General features: G+C 45.4%; 2 protein-coding genes across 4 annotated transcripts; one reads left to right on the top strand and one right to left on the bottom strand.

The window, feature by feature from the left end:
* Positions 1 to 3,860: 3,860 nt before the first annotated feature.
* Positions 3,861 to 16,845, top strand: BECN1 (beclin 1). Of its 2 annotated transcripts, XM_040497649.1 has the most exons (13): positions 3,861 to 4,002; positions 4,277 to 4,405; positions 8,185 to 8,252; positions 9,155 to 9,213; positions 9,665 to 9,733; positions 9,889 to 9,979; positions 10,093 to 10,229; positions 10,390 to 10,584; positions 11,491 to 11,637; positions 13,737 to 13,886; positions 14,659 to 14,719; positions 15,159 to 15,301; positions 16,019 to 16,845. In XM_040497649.1, the coding sequence occupies exons 2-13, from the start codon at positions 4,279 to 4,281 to the stop codon at positions 16,185 to 16,187; spliced, it is 1,416 nt and encodes a 471-aa protein (XP_040353583.1). In that variant the 5' UTR covers positions 3,861 to 4,002; positions 4,277 to 4,278; the 3' UTR covers positions 16,188 to 16,845. The 2 variants fall into 2 exon arrangements, with proteins under 2 accessions (XP_040353583.1, XP_040353585.1); XM_040497651.1 differs by lacking the exon at positions 9,665 to 9,733.
* A 441-nt stretch (positions 16,846 to 17,286) lies between these two features.
* Positions 17,287 to 25,242, bottom strand: CNTD1 (cyclin N-terminal domain containing 1). 2 transcript variants are annotated; one of them, XM_040497652.1, is made up of 7 exons: positions 24,811 to 25,242; positions 21,533 to 21,608; positions 21,117 to 21,285; positions 19,976 to 20,138; positions 18,908 to 19,052; positions 18,199 to 18,295; positions 17,287 to 17,620 (listed from the first exon to the last, which is right to left on the bottom strand). In XM_040497652.1, the coding sequence occupies exons 1-7, from the start codon at positions 24,977 to 24,979 to the stop codon at positions 17,453 to 17,455; spliced, it is 987 nt and encodes a 328-aa protein (XP_040353586.1). In that variant the 5' UTR covers positions 24,980 to 25,242; the 3' UTR covers positions 17,287 to 17,452. The 2 variants fall into 2 exon arrangements, with proteins under 2 accessions (XP_040353586.1, XP_040353587.1); XM_040497653.1 differs by lacking the exon at positions 21,533 to 21,608 and having other exon boundaries at positions 24,811 to 24,913.
* Between the last annotated feature and the right edge of the window lie 7 nt (positions 25,243 to 25,249).

The raw sequence follows: 25,249 nt of genomic DNA, 5'->3' as shown, positions 1-25,249 counted from the left end.
TTTGCTTTAAAAGCTCATTACATCTCTGGACCTTTCTGAGATGGTGTTGGTGGCAGCCAAGCAGGAAGAAATGTAGAACTATGAACCGGCCAAACCAGGCCAAGGTGAGAATTCTTTGGGGATGATTCCATTCACCTCCTCCAGGTTGTGTATGTGTTGGAGGGGAGGGGGTGTCATGCTGAAAGACCCAAGAGGAAAAAGGTTGTAATCTCTAATTAGTTAGCAATACCAGGAGAAGAGCAATCTAGTCCCACACACTGCATTTAATACCAGTTATAGAAAGGTCACATACACTTAAAATAATAGGAAAGTTATTTCTGGAAGTGGGAACAACTGTCTTTTTTTTAAATGGAATTTAATTTTAATATTTATTTATTTATTTATTTATTTATTTATTTATTTATTTATTTATTTAGTACAACCTTCTAAGCAATATAAGTCACCAAGAAAAAAAGGAAAGATTTGGTTTCATAAAACTTTAAAACTTTTCCACATCTGGAAAACACCTTAATAGACCCTTCACACAAATTGATGAAAAATATTGAGAAAAATATTAAGGGCCTAGCAGATAAATGAGCAAAGGATGGAAACAGAAAATTCACAAAAGAGGAACTATTACAGCAAGCCAGTATATACAAGTAACAAATGATGCCAATTAAAATGACAGGCAAGTGCCATTTTTTAGCCCATGTTCCTCAGATATATGATACCTAATACTGGCCAACACATCGTGAAACAGGCTCTCTCATTCTGGAGGCAGAATGTAATTATGTGCAACCTTTTTTGAAAGCAATTGCTAATGTTAATCAGTAGACATGGAATAGCCATGCTCTTTTAATTCAGAAATCCTGTGAGACCCTATCACAAGGCATCAGTCAGCTCTTTGTGGCAGCATGAATGTAACCACCAAAACTGGAAGCGATGGAAATTTCCAGCAAAAAAGAAACACATTGGGGTGCCTGGGTGGCTCAGTCAGTTGAGCGTCTGACTTCGGCTCAGGTCGTGATCTCGCGGTCTGTGAGTTCCAGCCCCGCGTCGGGCTCTGTGCTGACAGCTCGGAGCCTGGAGCCTGTTTCAAATTCTGTGTCTCCCTCTCTCTCTGCCCCTCCCCTGCTCATGCTCTGTCTCTCTCTCTCTCTCTCTCTGTCAAAAATAAATAAACATTAAAATTAAAAAAAAATACATTAAGGTCACTCATTGGATGTAATGCAGCCATGAGAATGACAATTATGAAAATTATGTAGCAAAATGAAAAATAATATATAATGTTAAATTTTAAGGTTTAAAAAATGTTTTTATTTATTTTTGAGAGAGAGACAGAGAGAGAGAGACAGAGTATGAGTGGGGGAGGGGCATAAAGTGAGGGAGATACAGAATCCAAAGCAGGCTCCAGGCTCTGAGCTGTCAGCACAGAGCCCGACGTGGGGCTCAAAAGTGTGTACTGCCAGATCATGACCTGAGCCAAAGCTGGACGCTTAACTGACTGAGCCACCCAGGTACCCCTAAAGTTTGTTTTTTTGTTTTTTTTGAGAGAGAGAGGAACAGAGACAGAGAGAGCAGGGGAGGGGCAGAGAGAGAGGGAGAGAGAGAATCCCATGCAGGTTCTGCGATGTCAGCACAGAGCCCAATGCAGGGCTCGAACCCATGAGCCCTGAGATCATGACCTGAGCTGAAATCAAGAGTCGGACACTTAGCTGACTGAGCCACCCAGGTGCCCCTGTAATGTTAAATTTTCAAAGCAGGATACAAAAATTGCAGATAGGTTATAAGTACAAATACAACTGTGTTAAAATCCATAGGACAAACACACCTTAATGGAAAATATAAAAATAATAGCTTCTTGTATTTGTTATATTATCTTTCTATAAAGGCTTAATTTTGTTGTAAATGAATTATAGGCTTATTGTGGAAAACAAAACAAAACAAAACCCAGCAATACAAACTTACATTAAGTAGAAGAAAAAGTCTCTGTCCTATTGTTCAGTTACAGTCACAGCTTGTTGTGCATCACTTCCTGTAACATGTAACATCATATCATATACCATGTTTTTTTTGTACAAATAAAATCATACCATGTATACTGCCTATAATTTTTATTTCAATTGACAATCATCTCTTGCCTCAATTCATGGAAAACCTCTTAGCTGGTCTCCCTGCTTCCACCCTTGCCCTGCTTCAGACTATTCTCAAAGTGGCCAAATGAACCAAATAAAAAGCAAGTTTACTTTATTTTCTTTTAATGATTGCATGGTATTCGGCTGAATGAATAACACCATAATTTATTTAAACAATCCCCTATTGCTGAAAGACATTTAGCAGTGAACATTCTTGTACATATACATTTGTGCACCTGAATATCTACTAGGAAAATTCCTAGAGATTTTATAAGTCAAAGAATATGAACATTGAAAATTTTGATAGACGTTTCCAATTTGACCTCTGAAAAGATTATACTAATGTACACTCCCAGCCAATGGTATTCTATAGTTGTGCGAATGTTAACAGTGGGTGATATCAACCGGTTCAGCTCTTATCAATCTCATAAATGAGAAATGCTGCCTCACTTAAGTTTAATTTCCATTGAATTGGTTACAAATTAAATGAAACATCTATTTCTTTATCAATCATTTGTTTTTCTGTGAGCTGCTTTTTCATATTTTTTGCCCATTTCATTCCAGGCCCATTGGTATTTTTATGGATTGAATAGAGTTCTGTATATTGAGGAAATGCCCTTCTATCTTGAGCTGCAACCATTTTCTACATTTTTCTTTTGTAAATTTTTTTACAGTGTCATTGATGGTGCAGAAAGTTTTAATTTCTAACGAGTAAAATTCAATATTTTCCTTTTTTCAGGTTTTGATTTTCATGTCCTGCTTAGACAGACCTTCTCTACTCCAAGATTATAAAAAATATTCACCAAATGCTTTAATCGAGTGCCTTTAGTTATTGTATTTTTTTAAAAAATATTTTTAATGTTTATTTATTTTTGAGAGAGAGAGCAAGCAGGGGAGGGATAAAAAGAGGGGAACAGAAGATCTAAAGCAAGCTCTGTGCTGACAGCAGAGAGCCGGATGGGGGCGCTGGAACTCGTGAATCATGTGATCACGACCTGAGCCAAAGTCAAAGGCTTAAGGACTGAGCCACCCAGGCGTCCCAATCATTGTATTTTTGATGCTTAAATTTGTGACCAAACTTGGAGCTTCTTTGGTGTAACCAGGGAGGCAGAGATTCAGCTCACTACTACGTACTATCTACTATCTTCAGGCTCTTTGGCTCCATTCATCACTTATTAAGTAGTTCATTTCCCCACTGAAATGGAATACTAGCTTTACCACCTACTAAATACCCTTTACACTTGGTCTATTTTTGAACTATATTATTTCCATTGATCATTCCTGCACCAAGACAAAAAGGTTTTCGTTTTATAATTTTAATATCTGAATATTTAGTATCAGAAGGGCTCGGTTTTTCCTGATTAATAACTGAAAATTTAAAATATAAAATAAAACAATAAAATTTACCTTCTCACCTTCCCCTCCAAGTGTGTCTACCACTTTCAGGGGTGTTTAAAAGAAAGCCGGGTTCTCCCAAGGAGAAACTTTTAAAACTGATACTGCAAGAAGAATTAAAGTGGTTCCGCTCGGAAGTGACAAATCTAAAGAAAAGTCACAGAATTACAAACCGGCAGTCTCCTCATTCTCAGCTCGTCCTTCGCCTCCCCTCGCTACCTTTGCCCACCCGCCGACGCCTGCCGCGCTTCCCAGTTTAGCCTCTAGGGGGCGCGACGGGGCCCGTAGGCTAGTGGACCCGTTCTGACCTCTGGAGCGCCGGCAGGGCGGTCGTGGCGTCACGTCCGGTCCGGGCGGAAGTCCTCCCCTGGCCGACCGGGAAGTAGCTGAAGACTGGGCGATGGCAGTTCTGGAGGCCTCCCTCCGGGGCAGACCCGACGCCACGGTGCCCCCGCGGTAGACCGGACCACGGTGGCGGGCACCGGGTTCCAAGGTGACGGGCGTCGGGGGCTGAGCCGGGGCCTTAGAAGGGAGCCTGGGAACCCTGACGGCCCCTGTTGCAGCCCCTCCCTGACTCTGGGCTGGTAAATTGCCTTTGCCAGCGCTGCCCCGGAAACGGGTCTGCCTGGTATCAGACCGTTCCTACAGGGAACGGCGCGGGCGAGGATTTGCCCCCTTGACTACACCAGCAAGGCAGGTGGTAGCCTCGGACCAGGGGCTCGAGGGCGCTGATTCTCCCTAACATCGCCTCCTCTCCACCGCCGCAGGGATGGAGGGGTCTAAAACGTCCAGCAGCACCATGCAGGTGAGCTTCGTGTGCCAGCGTTGCAGCCAGCCCCTGAAACTGGACACGAGCTTCAAGATCCTGGACCGTGTCACTATCCAGGAGCTCACAGGTCAGCGAGACCCTTGAAAAGAGGGTGGTCAAGATCGTGAAAAATGGGCAGCTTTAGAGATGTAGGTCTTAAGGTAGCTATCTTTGTAGTCGGCCATAGACTCTCGCTGTATGAACCTAGGAAAGTCATTTCATCTCTCGGGCTCCCTATTTTCTCTTTGGGAACGTGAAGAAGTTCTGACACTGTATCCTTCTGAGAGCTTCCTATTCTAAAGAGAGGTCCTTAGTGTTCTGCTCCTGCTGTTTCAGAGTAAAGGAATGTGTGTGTATAATAATAAGCACCATTTGTTGAGGGCTTACCATATACCAAGTGCAGTGCGTGCATTACTTCATCTGTGCAACAGCCCCTACGGCAGAGTACAACATTTTACACATGAGGAATTGAGGCTCAGAGAGCTTAAGTGACTTATCAGTGGCCAACAGCTGGTAAATGGAGGAGCAGAGTCTTACGAAGTTAGAAAAGGAACAAAAAGGCTGAATAGGTAGTTTAAATAAGTTCAAGGGTCCAGAGTCAGCCTGCTTGGATTTAAATCATAACTCAATTACTAGCTGACTGACTTTTTGCAAGTTACTCTACTTTCTAAGCCCTGGTTTCTTGGTTTATCTGTAAAATGTAAAATGACCTCAGGATAGTTGTAAGGATCAAATATGATGAACATAAGTACTTAGGAATATACTGGGCAAATAGTACTCAATAAATGTTAGCTGTTATCATTACTACCAATTTCTCTTTTTTGAGTAGAATTAACTCTAATACATTTTTAGCCTTTTATTATGGAAAATTTCCATCGTATGGTCAAGATAACAGCGTAATGAACTCCCTTGTATCCGTGACCCAGCTTCAACAATTAGCCACATTCTGCCATTCTTGTGTTCTCTGTATCTTCACTCACCTCCCATCCCCGCTCAATTATTTTGCTTTTTATTCTTTTTAAAAAATAAATTGGCATGTCTTTATTTTTTTTATTTTTTATTTTTTTAATATGAAATTTATCGTCAAATTGGTTTCCATACAACACCCAGTGCTCATCCCAACAGGTGCCCTCCTCGATGCCCATCACCCACCTTCCCCTCCCTCCCACCCCCCATCAACCTTCAGTTCTCAGTTTTTTTTTTTCAATGTTTATTTATTTTTTTGGGGGGGGGGACAGAGAGAGACAGAGCATGAACGGGGGAGGGGCAGAGAGAGAGGGAGACACAGAATCGGAAACAGGCTCCAGGCTCTGAGCCATCAGCCCAGAGCCTGACGCGGGGCTCGAACTCACGGACCGCAAGATCGTGACCTGGCTGAAGTCGGACGCTTAACCGACTGCGCCACCCAGGCGCCCCAGTTCTCAGTTTTTAAGAGTCTCTTATGTTTTGGCTCCCTCCCTCTCTAACCTCTTTTTTTTTTCCTTCCCCTCCCCCATGGTCTTCTGGTAAGTTTCTCAGGATCCACATAAGAGTGAAAACATATGGTATCTGTCTTTCTCTGTATGGCTTATTTCACTTAGCATAACACTCTCCAGTTCCACCCACGTTGCTACAAAAGGCCATATTTCATTTTTTCTCATTGCCACGTAGTATTCCATTGTGTATATAAACCATAATTTCTTTATCCTTTCATCAGTTGATGGACATTTAGGCTCTTTCCATAATTTGGCTATTGTTGAAACTGCTGCTATAAACATTGGGGTACAAGTACCCCTGTGCATCAGTACTCCTGTATCCCTTGGGTAAATTCCCAGCAGGGCTATTGCTGGGTCACAGGGTAAATCTATTTTTAATTTTTTGAGGAACCTCCACACTGTTTTCCAGAGAGGCTGCACCAGTTTGCATTCCCACCAACAGTGCAGGAGGGTTCCCGTTTCTCCACATCCTCGCCAGCATCTATAGTCTCCTGATTGGTTCCTTTTTGCCACTCTGACTGGTGTGAGGTGGTATATGAATGTGGTTTTGATTTGTATTTCCCTGATGAGGAGCGACGTTGAGCGTCTTTTCATGTGAATTGGCATGTCTTTAAATGCACAAGTGTTAGCTGTGCTTTAAAACAATGTTTTTTTAATCTTTATTTTTGAGGGGGGGGGAAGTGCAGAGAGAGGAAGGTACAGAGGATCTGAAGCAAGCTTTTCACAGACAGCGGAGAGCCTGATGCGGGGCTTGAACTCATGGACCATGAGATTATGACCTGAGCCGAATTTGGACGCTCAACTGACTGAGTCACCCAGACACCCCTAAAAAATTTTTTTAAGGTTTATTTGTTTAATCTCGACACCCCACATGGGGCTCAAACTCACAATCCTGAGATTAAATCGCATGCTCTCCTGACCAAGCCAGCCAGTTGTCTTTAGCTGTGCATTTTTGACAAAATGAATAACTCAGTATAACTCAGATCATGGTGATGTAGAAAGTTTCCTCATGTTCCCTCACTTTCCTTCCTAGTTATTCTGGAGGAAAGGGGATGTTGACATTTGTTGTGGAAAACCTCAAAGTATATAATGAGCCCTCACATACCCATCACCTCCACAATTATCAGTGCCTATTTAATCATGTTTCATCTACAGCCCCATCTATTCCCCTCCCACCCTGGAGCAAATGCCAAACATAAAAATACTGTAAATGTTTTGGTAAATATTTTTGAAAGACAAGGTGTCTTTTTGTTTTTAATTTTTTTAATGTTTGTTTATTTTTGAGAGAGAGACAGAGTGTGAGCAGGGGAAGGGCAGAGAGAGAAGGAGACACAAAAGTCGAAGCAGGCTCCAGGCTCTGAGCCGTCAGCACAGAGCCCGATGCGGGGCTCAAACCCACGAACTATGAGATCATGACCTGAGCTGAAGTCAGACGCTTAACCGACTGAGCCACTCAGGCGCCCCAATAAGGTGTCTTTTTAAAAACACAGCCATTAGAGGCTCCTGGGTGGCTCAGTCGGTTAAGCATCGGACTTTGGCTCAGGTCATGATCTCACGGTTTGTGGGTTCGAGCCCCTCATCAGGCTCTGTGCTGACAGCTCGGAGCCTGGAGCCTGCTTTGGATTCCGTGTCTCCCTCTCTCTCTCTGCCCCTTCCCTCTCACACACACACACACACACACACTGTCTCTCTCTCTCAAAAATAAATAAACATTAAAAAAATTTCAAAACACAATCATGACACCATATAGTGGAAAAAATTTAACAGTTCCTTAATCTGATTTTAATGGGGGCAAGGGGAAGAAGATAAAAGATTTCATCTATATGCAAATGGTACTTTAAGAAAAGGGTGGTGGGGCGCCTGGGTGGCTCAGTCAGTTAAGCTTCTGACTTTGTCTCAGATCGTGCTCTCGCAGTTTGTGCTGAGCTCAGAGCCTGGAACCTGCTTCAGATTCTGTGCTCCCTCTCTGCCCCTCCCCCACTCACACTCTGTCTGTCTCTCAAAAATAAACGTTAAGGACAAGGTGGAAGGCAGCGTGTGGGTGCCTCAGTCAGTTAAGCGTCCTACTTCAGCTCAAGTCATGATCTCACGGTTCCTGGGTTCGAGCCCCTCATCGGGTTCTTTGCTGACAGCTCAGAGCTTGGAGCCTACTTGGATTCTGTCTCTTCCTCTCTCCCCAACCCTCCCACCCCGACTTGTGCTGTGTCTCTTTTTCTCTCTCTCTCTCTCTCTCAAAAATAATAAACATTAAAAAAATTTTTTTTAATAAATTTTAAAAATTAAAAAGGTGGAGGTGGGAGTGGTGATGAGAATTTGTTTTTATTATTTCCCATATTTTCATACACAATCTGGCTTTGTTAAGACTCTAACTCAGTATTTTCCTTGTCCTTAGCTCCATTACTTGCCACAGCCCCGGTGAAACCAGGAGAGACCCAAGAGGAAGAGGCTAACTCAGGAGAAGTATGAAACACTGGAATGCAAACTGGGTTTCTGCAGGGTACTTGGTGCTTCTAGAGTGCCCAGACTTTTGGAAACTCTGGTTAACAAGAGACATTCTACATGATCAGGCCACTGTGGGTCGTTGGGGAGGTACAGAAGTACACCTGAGGGTACAGGATTACTGACTGAGGCATCAGTTTAAAAATGTGGGGAGGGGTTTTTTATTTGAAGCAGAATTACAAGCCATTAGAGGTAGAACGTGAGATGACCTATGTGTCCAAGTCATCCCAGGGCATGCCTGGTTTATGTCTCTTGTCCTAGCTAATTATTCATATCTACTGCTCTCCATTCTCAAAAGTGTCTTAGTTTGGACTAGAGTATGATTATGTTAGCCAGAAGGGATTGTTAGTATCAGAGAACATGTCATTTTTAAGCTGCGGTAACATTAGTAATAATTTTCTTTGCTGAAGGTAGATGTCATAAGAGTTTGATGACATATCAATTATGTCAAAGTATCAAAAACATATAAATCATCTACCTTGTCGTATGCCATGGCAAACTTCATTGCAGTCTGATCTGCCTTTTTCCTTGTGCCATGATTTAGGGCCTTCTCTCCCCTACCCCTGACTGGTCAGCGGTGAGAAAATGCAGATTTAACCACACAATAACTACTATCACATAGATATCACATGGTTTGCCACAAAAAATCACATGGGACTTGGCGTTTGTCTGTATGAGGGGTCCTTTCTTAGTGCACATATACCAAGGATTGGCTAGATCATACCCATTTCTTACGTCTCTGTGGTTTATCAGGTCCTGTGGTTATCAATCAAAGGTAAAGCTAAATGGTTTTGAGGCTCTTTGGGAAATAGACTCCCCCTGTAAGCTGCCAGAATTCTAATGCCCTCTTATTTCCTTCCCAGGAGCCATTTATTGAAACTCGCCAGGATGGTGTCTCTCGCAGATTCATCCCCCCAGCCAGGTGCCTACTACTCCTCAGCCCCCTGTTCCTTGCCAAAGGCCAGTAGAATTTTAATGGAACCCAGAATTGAGACCTGGAGCCAGGTGATGGAAATAAATCCTCATCTAGCCTTTTGGCTCTTCCAGAAAGGACGTATTCTCTTATACCTGGCCCGTCACCTTCCAGTATTGATTTTTTTCCTGTAGCCGTTCACACAGTGGGAAGGGATGGTAGCTCTCATGACGAAGAATCGAGAAAAGTTGAGGGAGTGAATGACCAATAAGAGAGAGGGGCTCTTGAAAAGTTTTAAAATAGCAGATGTTGTTAGATGTTCAAGTTCTTAATCGTTGATGCATGTGAAGGCTGCTGGTGAGGGGTATGATATTTAAAAATGGTCTTTCCTGATTCTCCTTCCTTTTCTACTATAGACACACACACATGTCAGTTTTTGATGCCCCCTCTCCCTCCTTAGTCCATCCAGGCCAACCTTCGTGCTGAGTGCCCCTGTGGAAGACCAGCATGGCCTTCCCTTGGGAGAGAGGTACCCTTGGGAGGTCAGTCGGGCTAAGAGTGGGTATGCGCCTTGAGGCCCCTCAGCCAGTGCTTGAGGGTCTCTGCCACTGCCACTGCAGTAGGTGGAGTGGAGGAGGCCTCTCTGCTCCCTCATGTGGCCCGTGGGCGGGGGGCTGTCTGCAGGATGATGTCCACAGAAAGTGCCAACAGCTTCACTCTGATCGGGGAGGCATCTGATGGCGGCACCATGGAGAACCTCAGCCGAAGACTGAAGGCAAGTCAGCACTGTAGCAGCATCAGGCGGCGGGCCTGGCCGGGAGAGGGGGTGGCCGGGCAGGTAGCCTGGGGCAGGCCCTCCCCTGACTCTCCCACACCCCACGCTTCCAGGTCACTGGGGACCTTTTTGACATCATGTCAGGCCAGACAGATGTGGATCACCCACTGTGTGAGGAATGCACAGATACCCTTTTAGACCAGCTGGACACTCAGCTCAACGTCACTGAAAATGAGTGTCAGAACTACAAGTGAGTGCCTCTAGGACCAGTGCCCGGAAACGGAGATCTGGACCGTGAAGCTGTCACTGCTCGGAGACTGCTTGGCTCTTACCCAGGCGCCGTGCTCCGCTCAGGTAAACAGAATGACAGGTTCCCCGCGGTGAGTGTATTCTGCCCGTGTCTTTGGCAGACGCTGTTTAGAGATCTTAGAGCAAATGAACGAGGATGACAGTGGACAGCTACAGATGGAGCTGAAGGAGCTGGCGTTAGAGGAGGAGAGGCTGATCCAGGAGCTGGAAGACGTGGAAAAGAACCGCAAGATAGTGGCAGAAAATCTCGAGAAGGTCCAGGCTGAGGCTGAGAGACTGGATCAGGAGGAAGCTCAGTGAGTGGTCACCCTGTTCCTCTGTCTCCCTTCCCACAAGGCTCCAGGAGAAGCAGCGGCTTCTGACTGAATGTGTCTGAGCAGTTTGTCAGCTGCAGTCGCCTGTCATTTGGTAGCATGTCTGCTCCAGATCCCACATACTGTTTGCGGGCCCTGCTTCTCAAGGTCTGTTGGGAGGGTTATGTGTGAAGGGTCAGCACGATTAAGTGAAAAAAGCATGTTGGTTGAATAGAGAGCAGAGAAAGAAGGGTTCTAAGTTGCATTGCTGCCCTGGGGGGAGCTGAGCTCGTTTGGGTAAGTCAGCCACCGAAGCTGGCAAACTCCTCTGGAAAGATGGACATGTTGGCCTACATTCGTTCTTTCCCAGCCCGGAAATGTCACTGGTGATCTTGACCTGAGAGAACCCCCTGTGTAGTGGAGGAGACACAGTATCCACATTAACTAAAGTTGGGGGAGTGATGGACAGAGAAAAAAGTTAATGTTTTCAAAGGAGTGAACAAGTTACATCGGAAATGGTGTATGCCAACTATACAGGACAGTGAGTGCACAGAAGTGAAGTTTTAGAAGTTCACCTGTGGTCAGTTCCTGGAAGAAGCCACTCTTAACGCCCTGACCCCACTTCTGGAAAAAAATTAGAAATACAAGAGGCATTTGGTCCTGGTTTAGGAAGAGTCCTGTTTGCCTCTATCTTTTGCACGTGGGCAGCTGAAATTTGAGACATTTCTGTCCCTCGCAGGCAAAACAGCTAGGATCTGTCTGTTCCTTTGAATGGGATCTGTGCCAAATGGAAAGGATGCTGTAACTAGGTCTAACCATAACCACTAGAATACATCGTTCTGGGGGGTGGTGAGAGAGAAATTCTAGCCCTGAACCTACAGCCTTCAATGGCCACCTTGCTGCTCACAGGTATCAGAGGGAATACAGTGAATTTAAGCGACAGCAGCTGGAGCTGGACGATGAGCTGAAGAGTGTGGAAAACCAGATGCGTTACGCCCAGATGCAGCTGGACAAGCTGAAGAAAACCAACGTCTTTAATGCAACCTTCCACATCTGGTAATGCGGGTTGGAGGGTGAGGAATGCCCGGAAAGCACTGCACGCCTGCACCTTAGCTGGTGACCGCCAAGCCGGGGTGCCCGCCTCCATGAAATAGGGCTGTGCGTCATCTCCCCATCCAGGTTGCTTTCATTCCTTGTGATGGGATAGACATTTCAGGGGGTTGGAATTCTAGAGCTTGGTGACATTCACTCTCCCAAGGAAAGGGAAAGATCTGAGCCCTCCAGCCCCGTGAAAAACTTTGTCATCTGCCTGGCGCTGATTTCTTAACCCCTAGGGTCATTGATGTATTTATTCGACATTTCATCCATTTAACTAGTATCTATTGAGTATCTCCATGTGGTAGGCACTATGCTAAGTGCCAGAGGGGCAACAGCAAACAACATGCGTTCTGCCTTCTGGTTGCTTACAGCCTCATGGAAGAGACGGATACGTGACAGACTGTTGTTATGCGGTATGATAGCTGTAACCCTCGGGTGCTCTGGGGCCACCTAAAGACACTTTGCCCAATTTGGGAAGGCCGCATGCAGAGTTTTCCCCAGGGGAGGTTGATGCTTAAGCTGAGGCACGAAGTGGAAGTTTGCAGAGGGAGGGGGCTTGTTCCTGGCAGAGGAACATCATGTGCAAAGACACGGAGGAACATGGGAGTGGGGCATCCGAAGAACTGAAAGGAGCTTATTGTGACTGGAGATGGAGTGTGAAGGGGAGAGTGACAGGATATGAAACTGGAGAGTGACCAGTTCCCCCAAGGACCTTGTAGGTCTCATTAAGGGATTTGGACTTCATCCAAAAGGCACTGGAAACCACTGAAGCATTTTAGGCAGGGAAGTGACATAATTACTTTTGCATTTGTAAATGATAGTTTCACCTGCAATGTGGGAGATGATGGGGGCGGGGCAGGGAGAGGACAGTGCCTTTGGTAAGGAGACTTGTCAGTAGGACTCTAAGCAGGAAAAGATAGAGCAGTGGCATGGAGTTTGGGAAAAAATGGACAAATGGAAGAGATTTAGGAAGTCCAATCAAGAGAGCTTGGTGGGTTGTTTGGTTTTTTTAAATTTTTTTTTAATGTTTATTCATTTTTGAGACAGAGACAGAGCATGAATGGGGGAAGGTCAGAGAGAGAGGGAGACACAGAATCTGAAACAGGCTCCAGGCTCGGAGCTGTCAGCACAGAGCCCGACACAGGGCTCGAACTCACGGACCGCGAGATCATAACCTGAGCCAAAGTCGGACGCCCAACCCACTGAGCCACCCAGGCACCCCGAGAGCTTGGTGGTTTTTGAGGGGAGGGAGCAGGGAGAGAGCATTCAAGGGTGATGCCCCTGTTTCTACTTTGGCATCTGAGCACAAGGGGTAAAGATGACAGCTCACATTTGGACATATATTTATTTATTTACTTACCTACCTACCTATGTTTGTATTTGTTTAACATGTTGAGTTCATTTATTTTGAGAGAGAGAGTGCGAGTAGGGGAGGGGCAGAGAGAGAGAAAGAGAATCCCACACAGGCTCTGCACTGACAGTGCAGGGCTTGAACTCACAAACTGGGAGATCATGACCTGAGCCAAAATGAAGAGTTGGATGCTTAACCGACTGAGCCAACTCATGCGCCCCAGATGTGTATTTAAAGTGCCAAGTAGAGGGGCGCCTGGGTGGCGCAGTCGGTTAAGTGTCCGACCGGCTCAGGTCATGAACTTGCGGTTTGTGAGTTCGAGCCCCGCATATCAGGCTCTGTGCTGACAGCTTGGAGCCTGCTTCAGATTCTGTGTCTCCCTCTCTCTCTGCCCCTTCCCTGCTCATGCTCTGTCTCTCTCTGTCTCTCAAAAATAAATAAATGTTAAAAAAATAAATAAAGTGCCTAGTAGAGGGGCGCCTGGCTGGTTCAGTCAGTAGAGCATATGACTCCTGATCTCACGGCTGTGAGTTCAAGTCCCACGTTGGGTGTAGAGCTTACCTAAGAAAAAATAAAGTGCCAAATAAAGCTTACCATGAATCTGGAGATGAGGGAGATCTATACCAGCGTTCAGGTGCAAACAGGAAGTCTCAAAGTTGACGAGTGTTGAGTTCTCCCTGTATTTTCTCCTGCCCTCCTGCCTTAGGCACAGTGGACAGTTTGGCACAATCAATAACTTCCGACTGGGTCGCCTGCCCAGTGTTCCTGTGGAATGGAATGAGATCAATGCTGCGTGGGGCCAAACAGTGCTGCTACTCCATGCCCTGGCCAATAAGATGGGTCTGAAATTCCAGAGGTAAGAAGTGCACCCCTTTCTTGGGGTGTGGCATGTCTTTGGTTTTTTTTTTTAAACGTTTATTTTTATTTTTGAGAGACAGAAATAGAGCATGAGTGGGGGAGGGACAGAGAGAGAGAGGGAGACACAGAATCTGAAGCAGGCTCCAGGCTCTGAGCTGTCAGCACAGAGCCTGACATGGGGCTCGAACTCATGGTCTGCGAGATCATGACCTGAGCCGAAGTCGGACGCCCAACCTACTGAGCCACCCAGACGCCCCCCGGGTGTGGCGTGTCTTTGATGTAATTTGTATTTCCAGCCTGGTACTCTCCTCTGCTGCGGCAAGAACCCTTGTTCACAACACACGGAGAGTTTTCTGCCTGTGGAGACTCCCATTGGCTTCTGGTCGGCTTCTGGTAGAGACTCCCAGAAAAGTCGCTTTCCACTCATCAAGCAGTCCTTGAGCTGCATGACCGTAGCTGTGGTCCCCAACCCATCGTCTCCAGAACCTTGGGGGTTCCTCCGGCTGTTTTTAGCTTTTGTTTTTTTTTTTTCAGCCTAAACCAAAACCTACATTTACCTGTGAAAGACCCCCAGACAATTACGTAATAAACGTAGTTCAGTAAACAGAATCTTTTAAACATGGGAGGCTATGGGGAGATGAGAGACAGAGGTGGAAATAGTAAAAGTAGTCCTTGGATAGGATGAAGCATGAAAATCACTGGGTTATAGCATTTCAATAATCGCTTCAGGAGGAGCCCTGTATCCACCTCTGTATGCGTCTCCATTTTAGGTATCGACTTGTTCCCTATGGAAACCATTCATATCTGGAGTCTCTGACAGACAAATCTAAGGTACTCTGGGAAGCCCCATCTTCAGTGGGATGCAGAATCCTGGTACCTCCTGACGAAATGGTTTGCTTTTGATAATAGCATTTCTTAGTTTGTTCCTTAGGTGGAGGGGTCTCATGATCCTATGTCTTGTTCAATGCCTTGTCTAGTTCAGGATTAGCTCTTTGGGGCCTACGGACAAAAAGTAGGTTTTTACAGTCTGTCGAAAAGGGCTAAGGGCAGATCAGAGGGGGATGTGTATGGTAGGCTAGGAAAGGAGTCACTGTGAGGTATTTAATACATCTCTGGTGATAAAACAGTTCCTGGGCATTGCATTTGCCCAGGATTACTGCTTCCAGTGAAATACAGACAAACAGGACTTGAGAAATGGAGAGTCTTGGGAACACTCTCTGGTAGCCTGTCTTGGTGCCACACCCTCAGCCAGTTCTCTCTTCTTGGGCAGGAGCTGCCATTATATTGTTCTGGGGGGTTGCGGTTTTTCTGGGACAACAAGTTTGACCATGCCATGGTGGCTTTCCTGGACTGTGTGCAGCAGTTCAAAGAAGAGGTTGAGAAAGGCGAGACACGTTTTTGTCTTCCTTACAGGTCAGTATTCCCTAATGCTCCATGAACCTAGAGTAGGACCAAATAGAGCATAACCAAAGGGACAGTAAGAATGGAGGCAAAACATAGTCTAAATGGTAGGAAAGCAAAATCATGACACTGATGGGCAAAGAGTGATTCCACACTATAAGCAGGACAGAATATGACCATCTCTGGTCACATATTCTCTTCGGTGCTCTGGGGGATTTTCTTAGCACAGAGCTCAAGCTGGCTCTCTAATTTCAGGAAGCTTTCCTCTTAAGCCCTTGGAAATACATAGGAATGCTTCCTTTGGTCAAATGTTGTAGGAGCCCAGTGATAGATGCAGACCTTAGTTCAAGAGAACAAGGCTGAGCTGCTTCTGTCACCCCAAAACAAAGCATTTCTTTTCTCCTGCCTCCCTTCTCTCCCCATGAGTTCAGGGATGCCTAGGAAAACAGTCAGGGGTACTGTAACCCTCACTTACCCTCTGCTCCAGGCTTCTCATTTGTTTGGGTGTGTGTCCTGTCCCTGTACTCTGCAATGACAATGAGGCTCTTGTGACAGCCTTCTTGATGTTTGGCTTTTAAGCAAATCCAAAATACACTACCATTCCTCGCCAAGAGTTCTTTAATAGATAAAATGACGTGAATGGTCCCATGATCAAGTCCCTGCCCGTTTGCCTGAACTGACTTAACTCGGATCTCAGTTACTAATGAGCTCTGCTGTGTGCATCTGCAGGATGGATGTGGAGAAAGGCAAGATTGAAGACACAGGAGGCAGTGGCGGCTCCTATTCCATCAAAACCCAGTTTAACTCCGAGGAACAGTGGACAAAAGCTCTCAAGTTCATGCTGACGAATCTTAAGTGGGGTCTTGCTTGGGTATCCTCACAGTTTTATAACAAATGACTTTTTTTCTTAGGGAGATGTTTGCCTTAAAGGCTTTAAATTTTGTTTTGTTTGCAAAAAAAAAAAAAAAATGTTTTAAATTAAATTCGGGTACTATTAACAGCACATGTTTACAATACCAAAACAGAAAAAATCTACAAAAGCCACTTTATTTCAGGATATCATGTGACAGATAGTTTCCAGGGCTACAATGTGTCATGTACAGCTATCAGCCTTTGTCATAGGTTTGACTCTTAACCCCAAACCTTCCTTTCCCTCTCTCCCCTCAAAACAACTAATTTAAAATTGTTTTTGTTTTTGTTTTTGTTTTGTTAACTGAGTTGAATTGAGATCAATGTGTTTTCACTGGGTTTTATCTCTCTCAACTTCCTGCACTTACAATATGAAATAGAAACTTTTGTCTCCACTGAGACGACGAGATGTGTGAGACGTACAGCTGGATAACGTGAGAAAATGACACATAAGCTTTGGTCACCAGATGATGTGATCAGAAGCTTGCAATTTAACACTTGTCCTCACTTGCTTCCAGTGCTGAATGCCTACTCTGCTCTCTGTTAGAGATATGAAATGGTGTTTGATATTGTTTGAGACATTATGGAGAGATTTAATTATTTGTAATAAAAGATTTACTGCAGTCTGATAACTGCCCAGAAGTGCACTGCTGGTTTTTTTGTTGACTAAAATAGAGCACTTTGTATCCTGGGAGTATTGAGTTCAAGTGCAGGTATGTGAAAGCTCTGTTGAAACATGTTTAGAGATGGATTGGTGTTAGTTTTAAAAAAGACTAATGGCAATAGACAGCTGTGGAGGAAGCCCTATTTGTGTACATGTCAATGACAGAACAGAGATGTTAAACTAACTTTAAGGGGAAATAAAGGCTGCCTCCTTGATGCTCAGTCAAGGTCACCCAAACAGTCTCGGTTTTCAAGCCCCTGGTTAACACCAATTTCCACATCCTATGTTCTCTTTCAGTGAAATGAACAGTTAAGGAAAAGCTATAAATACCTTGTTAAACAAAAACGAACCAACTTCACTAATGTTCTATCTCCTCCCAGCTCCTTGACATTTTCAGTCTGATACAACAAAAAGGACATGCTTGTCAACTTTGACTCTTTGTCCGATGCAGAAAAGCGCACATGAAGTTGGAACACAAAACATAGTCCAAAAGATACTTGGAACTTTTGTACCCTGAGTTGAAGAGTAAACAAAAGGAGGGATAAGCGCAGTGGTGAAGGCTGTTGAATACTTGGTGGGTGGAGCCCGCCTCACGTGTTGGAGGAAGTGGCAGCCCGCAGAGCTCTGGCCTCCAGGTGGGGGGGGACAGGCTGTCGCCCTGGAGTGTTGGCACCCACGCTGTGAGTCAGGATTGCGTAAGAGAACTCAGCGATGCTTTCCAGGGCAATGCCAGTGATGCTCTGCAAATGCTCCACAACCTTCAGAAATAGACGGATTTTTTTTATTACTAAATAATCTCCACGTGTTTTAGTGCACAGACACATCGCTCATGCTGTTCTCTCAAGCCAGATGTAAATTTTTTCATTTCTCTTGAGTTTACCGAGATGATTAAATCCAGATCCCAGTGTTTGCCAATGGCCAAATTACGTTAGGATGGATACCTTTACCCTGATAGTGTTAGCCTGGAAAGGTTCTGCTAGACATCTCATTGTGCTGGAGATAAGGTCTGTGAAATATAAATGGGACACTTGCGCCTTGACATTGTCTTCTATTTGGGACGATATACTTATTGGACTTGAACATGATAGTGGGTATTGTCAGAAAGGGAAATGAACGAGCTGAACACGGACCTCCATTTCCAGCTCCATAAGGGAAAAACTGGAGAGCGCTTTTCAGACCTCCTCTAGCATTTCCTCTCCCAAATCCTGCTTATTCATCCTAATCCTGGGTCTTGACTTATCATTTAGAAGTTGTCTTTTCTTTTCCTCTAACTGATGGGAGAATGCTTTCTATTAAGTGAATTCTGACCGTGCTGGTCCTGCTCAGTGGTGCGTACCTGGCTCCAGCACTCATGGTTTTGGATGAAAGCACTTGCCGCAATGATTCCTACTCCCAACAGCATGAAGTCTTCCTTCACTGAAGCAAACTTCTCCCTGAGTGATTAAAACCATATTAATTTTGGAGCTAGAATGAAATTTGATCTTCCAAACCCGAGGGTCATGGAACTTCAACTAAGAGTTGTTTATGTTGATCATCTTGGACTTTTTGAGATATGGAAGGAAATGGCCAAATAATAGCTAATTGACCCCCTCCCCAGCCCAACTGGGATTAAAACCTGAGCCTTCTGACTCGTTTATGGGCCTTTTGTTGTCCCATCGGTCTTCCTAACAAATGTAACTGTGAGTCTTTTTACCAGTCTGACTTTACAGTAATCAACCACTTTTGTCCAAGTTGCAGCCCTGTGACTATAAAGGCCGTCCAGTAATCTCAAATTTAAGCAGCCATAAAGGAAGAACTAAGAAAGAAAGTATGTTAATTACCTGAAGTCATTTAAATTTAAAACGAAATACTTCAGAGTTTTGCTGATTGGGCTTAGTCATCTGCATCCAAGCAATACTGGAAGTTAATTAAAAACAGGTAACCTGTGCAGGTTATCTGTGGCCTGGATGCCTTACTGGGGAAATTCCATTCCCATGGTATGTTCTCGAGGTATGTTCCTAACTCGCTATTTCTGGAAGAGGCCTACCCTAAAGGAGTTGCCTTACCCTTGCAGCTGACTGGGTATGGAGTTTTCAATTGAAGCCCTGAGCAGGCTCTCATATACGGGTTCGTGCAGGAGATAGACAAGGTCGAGCAGGGTCAGGCAGGTTGCATGCAGCTGTGTGGCTGGGACCAAACAGCCATTGTATCCTAGATGGAGTGTGGGCATGGTAAAGCACATTAAGTGCATCTTCTCTGACCGTAATCACCGTTGTCATGTGACATAAAGCTCTTGAGCTAATGATAATGAGTTCTGTAGGAAATCTCTTTAGTTGGGAGGTCAATTTTATTTTATTTTTATTTTTTTGGAGGTCGATTTTAAAATGTTTATTTTGAGAGAGAGTGTGTGCGTTCGAGCAGGGGAGGGGCAGAGAGAGAGAATCCCAAGAAGGCACCGTGCTGCCAGTGTAGAGCCTGACATGGGGCTTGATCTCACAAACCATGAGATCATGACCTGAGCCTAAACCAAGGTGCCCCAGGAGGTCAATTTTAAAGGATAAAGGGAGGGGTGCCTGGTGACTCAGTCCATCAAGCATCCAACTTTGGTTCAGGTCATGATCTTGCGGTTCACGCATTTGAGCCCCATGTCGGGCTCTATGCTGACAGCTCAGAGCCTGGAGCCTGCTTCAGATTCTGTGTCTCCCTCTCTCTCTGCCCCTCTCCCCCCACTCTCTCTTTCTCTCTCTCAAAAATAAACGTTAAAGAAAAAAAGGATAAAGGGAGAGGTAGAGAAATCTCCATCTACAGTATATATATACAGATAAGAGTATATTTGTTTGTTCCCATCTTATCTCATACCTCTCTAGAAAATCACCTCTTTGATCCTACAGCAAGAGTGCCTAGTGAGTCCAAATAGAAGCCAGGTGCTGAGACCTGAGTTTCCTTCCCTGACAAGTACCAGAGGGGACACTTGACTGTGTCCCCAGTCTTCCTGCTCCCCCCCCCCCCACCCCCGACTTCCTGCTGTTTCTCATTGGCAGGTTCTTTCCACGGCTTCCAAACCTCTGGGCACATTCTTGTTGCCTTCTATGGACGACTCCAACCCATATTCTCTGACACGCGTAATAAAGTACCTAAAACCTCCAGAAGCATCTCTACATATGCCAGGGGAGTAGGCAGATTGATTTGGAAGTTCAGGGACTTCAAAACATCAAGCTCTGACTCCAGCAGTTCCTCCTTAGTGTGCACATACCCCAGAGACTGGAGGAAATTCAGGACTGTAACGTTGCTGATAATCTGAGCAAAGAAAAACAAAACAGTGAGAGGGAGAGAAGGGTGTCAGAATAAAGGTCATACATCTTGGCACAGTATACAAAGCTTTTCACAATCCAGCCCATGCCTTCATCACGTCTTCTCTCTTAGTAATTGCCCCTTACGCCCCCACGCCGTCATATAGGATTACTTGCAGTTTCTGAGCCCGTCCAGCTCTCCAGGCCTGTATGCGTGCTGTTTCCTATGTCTGGATCTCCCTTTCCTCCCCCTCCTCTCTCCCCACTTTCCTTAACTCCTCTCCATCTTTTTTAAGGACCTTCCCATCTCCTGCCCATACCCCCTTCAAAAAGTCATGGTCTCTAAATATACTTCCTTGACTCTCCAAGGCTGTGGGTGTACATTCATAGCCATCTGTATTTACACTAATCAGAGCACTCTCCCACATTATTTGCCTGCATGTCTTCTCTCATTGGATAATAAATTCCTTGAGATCGCAGGCAATATGTTTAATGTTGTACCCATGGCACCTAGTGCAGCATCTGACCATAGAAGACAGTGAACATTTGTTGAGTGAATGGTATTTTACTATACAGGCATTGGGTAGGGGTATGGAAACATTTTATCCCCTATAAATGTGACCATTTGTCTTTAATACTGATAGGTCTGTTGGTAATTCAGGCACCTTATGTAAACTGTCCTTGAGTCCAAGGGGAGGAAAGGTGACCTGTATGAATGGTGGCATCTGTCCAGCAATTATACTTTGGGAACAGAACTTCAGGCTAATTAATAACTGCCTCTGTGTGACTGTGCGTGCGTGTGTGTGTGTGTGTGTGTGTGTGTGTGTGTGCATGTGTAGGAGGTATGCCTAGGAAGCATAATCACACTCTGGAATTTCCACAGGAGTAGTAACACCTAGCTTAGGAGCAGGTTTCTCACAGTCACCTTTGGACGAGCTGGTTACTCCTAACATTCAGGTGTCCATGAGAGACCCCAGTTCCTTACTTTGTAGTGGAAGGAAAGTTTGCTCGCCAGTTGAACACATGACACAAGACGCAGGATGAACTTATTGAAAAGCTGTTCTTTCAGAGCTTTCCAATTCTGAGGCTCCGTCTTCTCTCTCAGCTGGGTCGTGGCTTGCCTACAGATATTCTCTGCCTGCTTGACCATAAACCTGTAAGGAAGGGCAGGGGAGAGTAAACCATCCGCACTCACTCAAACTAAAGGGAGTTTGTGCTATCGAACTATGCTATATCTCCTCCTCTCCGATATCAGTCCCTTGGTGAGACATGTGCATTTGTAAGTAACAGAGGGTGTAAAACCAGGTCTCATGGTAAGGGACAACTGTACTTTTTTAAGACTTGGAGACATTAGCTATTCTGAGAGGTACCACTCACAAAGACCTATGCTCGGGGCTTTACCTTTCTAGGATTTCTACAGCCTGGTAGCTCACGGATTTCTCCAGACACCATTGTTCAGACAGGAGAAAAACAAACTCTGCCAAAACAGAAAAGAAGAGCCTAATTCACAAGGTGCAACCAAAACCACTCCGTGAACTCCTGGCATTGTGTAAAAGCCACGAGGGGGCCGAGGGAAGAGGGTCAGGGGCTGAGAAGGGGGAGACGGGAACAACACAAGCTGAGCTTAGTTCCCTTTCCTGCCAACAGGCAGATCCAAGCTGACAGAGCCCCCTTGGTGACCCTTGAGCCTTCCTGTGGGTCTCAGCTGATAAAAGGCTTGGCCAGCTACACACAAACATACCAGCTGGTCCAGTTGGCCTCTACACCATGCTGGGAACCTCCAGCTTCAAGAGAGATTCTTGGATGGATAAAAACCCTAACCCCTATATTCTGTTTTCAGTGGAATGTTGACAGGAACAGAAAAGTCCCTCCTGGAGCTTCAATACTCTTCACAACAGTGTTTGTTTAGTAACCACCCTCTGGAGAACTCCCATTGCTTTACAAACAGGATTCACCTTACAGCTGGACACCATCTCTCCACCACCCGTTTGTTGGGTAAATCTGCAGTGGCTGAGCCTGTCCGCAGGAGCAAGTTTGTTACTGGGGAGTGGCTTGTTTTGAAGAAATATCCCCTACGTCAGGGACCACAGCCCACTCTGTGAGGGGGGCAAGGGCATTGGGAAGATGGGAAGGGCAAGATACCTTGGCAAAATCTTAGGCCGCCTCTGTTTCTCTTTGAAAGAACAGCCCCAGATAGAATTCTATTTAGTTTGCATTATCATTAGAGGGTGGAAACAAGGGTAAATGTTAGTTCTCAACAAAGAAAGCTCCCACAGAACTTGGGACTTTTAGCGCTGGTTAGCAAAGAATTATGCCTAGTCAAATGACCATGTGTCTTCAGAGAAAATTTGCCTTTCTTAGGCACATAAAAGTTAAGCTGGCGCAAGACAGTTGAACAGTCTGCCCAACACATGTTACACATATGTACAAAGCCTGGCTGTCATAGAAACTAAAGCCCTGCTAGCAGTGCCCAATGCAGAAGATAATTAGTTTAAGCAATTAAGCAAAATACCCTAGCACACGGAACTGTGTGTTATTAGTCCTTTTGTTTGCTGGAGGTTAGGCCTTACTTCTTCGGTGTGTGTGTGTGTGTGTGTGTGTGTGTGTGTGTAGTTGTTTGGGTTTGGTTTGGGACTGAATTATCTGGGCAGTTGTTTCTATTTTCTAGTTTAATTTGCCAAGCAAACTGAGCTAGGGTTAGATGCAATAGGTGATGGTTACGCTTTCCCTTCCTGCTGGCTCTCCCTCCAGCACTTAAAAACATACATCATTTACCTGAAAGACCCTCCCCTTCTATCCTCTTAAGCTAGTTTTGCATCACTGTTAACTTTCTTGAGAGCCTTTGCTCAAACCTGCTGCTTCCACTTCCTCGTGAATTCCCTGACGTTCTGTGGTTTGGCTTCTACTTTTATCAACTTGCCGGAATGATGGTCTCAAAGGCCAGAGAACAGGTCCAAACTGTTAAACATCATCACCTTTTTGCAACTTTCAATCCCGTCGTTCATATCCCTGAGGCAGCTGACATTGCTGACCATCATCCTTCTTGAAACTCTCCTCTTGGCTTCCAGAGGTGCCTTGGTTCTGTTCCTATCTCCCTATTTTTTTTTAAAATTTTTTTTCAACATTTATTTATTTTTGGGACAGAGAGAGACAGAGCATGAACGGGGGAGGGGCAGAGAGAGAGGGAGACACAGAATCGGAAACAGGCTCCAGGCTCTGAGCCATCAGCCCAGAGCCCGACGCGGGGCTCAAACTCACGGACCGTGAGATCGTGACCTGGTTGAAGTCGGACGCTTAACCGACTGCGCCACCCAGGCGCCCCTCTATCTCCCTATTTTTAAGAATTCCCTTCATGACTCTTCTCCCTACTCCAGTTGCCTGAACACAAAATGTTTCCCAAGGGAGGAAATGTCTTTGACCTGCTTCTCTTTTCTCCCTCTCAGACTCATTCTCTACCAGTTTCAACAGTATCACTATGGAGATAACTCCAAAACCGTTATCTTTAGTTCTGACCTCTCTTCTGACTTTTTTTTTTTTTTAATATCTTACTAGAAACCTTCCTTTAGAGGTTCTACAAGCACCTGAAACTCAGTGGATCTGAAACCAAAGCTGTTCTCTTTCACAAACAAAAGTCATGCCCTGTTGTATTATTTTTTTTACTAGATGTCTGTATTTCTCTTAATGGCACCACTATATTCCCATTCTCTTAGACTCAACCCTTTGGCGTGGTCTTCTTTGCCTTCTCCACCTCTTAAATTCACCCACGGCAGAACCCAAGATTTTGTCTCTGAAATGTTTTTAATCCATCCTCCCCTGCCATTCCCTCTGCCCTATTGCCTAAACTAGTGACCGAAGATTCCTACTGGTCTACCTCTCCCCTATCCCTCCCTACTCCACTCCATTCTATACATCGCAGCCAAAATAATTTTTTCTAGGGGGAAGGTTACAGTCATATCACTCCCCTATTTGAAAACCTTCAATGCCTTCTTGTTTTCCTACTAAGCCAAGTGTAAACAGTCCCCCACCCCGGCCCTTGGCATTCACAGTCCCATATGGAATGTCTCCAAACTACTTTTCTGGTCTTAATTTCAACTCCTCCCCCACATGCTCTGGACAACCTGGACTTAACCACTGTACCCCCACTCACCCTAAGCTTCCCTGTTTCCATGGCTTTACTCAGGTTAGCCCCTTTTGGTAGAAATGCTGCCCCCCTCCCTCCTCCACCTTCATCAACCAAAACCTCATCCTGCTTTGAGGTCTACCATGCCTGGAGAACACTCTTAAATCTTCCTAACCTCACCTCACACTATCGCTCCTTTCCATCCCCAGAAAGCGTCTTTTATCTGCTGTGTCACTTAACTAACAGTACCTGTGCCTGGTCATTTACAGATTTGTTCTAATATCCTCTAAAGATTAGGCATGGTTTGAAAGCAGGGGCTGAATCTCTGTTTTGTCCTTCTGTTCCAAGCGGTGCGGGGAAGCACTCTACATGGGTTGAAATCAAGGGTAGGGTGCTGGTGTTATCTTGTTCATCACTGTATCCCCTGTACCTCGCATATAGTGGTTACTAACGACACTTATTTGAATGAAGAAGGCAAACAGAACCTCCAGGCTGGGGTGCCTCCCAGACAGGTGCCCCAGTCTCCCACAAAACCATCTCCCGGGCCCTGGGTCCACACCCACGATCCGGGTCTCCCTGAAGCTGCCCATCCGGTCGGCAGCCCCCTGCACGGCTCGCTCGTTCTGCTGCGCCAGGTGAAGCAGAGCGTCTTCGATCGTCTCCGTGGCAACAGCTCCAAATTGAAAGTCACTGAGGGAGGCCAATCTTGACCTCACAGGTTCCTGCATTTTCAGAAGCCTTTGGGGGCACCCGGACGGCTCACGGGATCCATAAACCGACCCCCTTAGCTTCACCCCAGTCTTCCGCCACACTCTGTCTGGGACTCCTCGTCCCCTTCTGTGTGCTTGTCTTCACCTCAAGTCTGAGGAAAACCCAGTTTCCCCCACTGCCTCGAGCCTTCTATAGCCCTTTCTCGCCCTAACGGCCACGGACCCCTCAGCCAATCAGAAAGCTCGGTTGGTTTGCCACCCCCTCCCCCTTCCCCTAAGGCCAAGAGT

The sequence above is a fragment of the Herpailurus yagouaroundi genome, unplaced genomic scaffold (genome assembly GCF_014898765.1).
Source record: "Herpailurus yagouaroundi ecotype Mexico unplaced genomic scaffold, PumYag 189, whole genome shotgun sequence".
Lineage (NCBI taxonomy): Eukaryota > Metazoa > Chordata > Mammalia > Carnivora > Felidae > Herpailurus > Herpailurus yagouaroundi.
The sequence above is the reverse complement of the archived record's forward strand: the minus strand, read 5'-3'. Positions and strand labels throughout refer to the sequence as shown.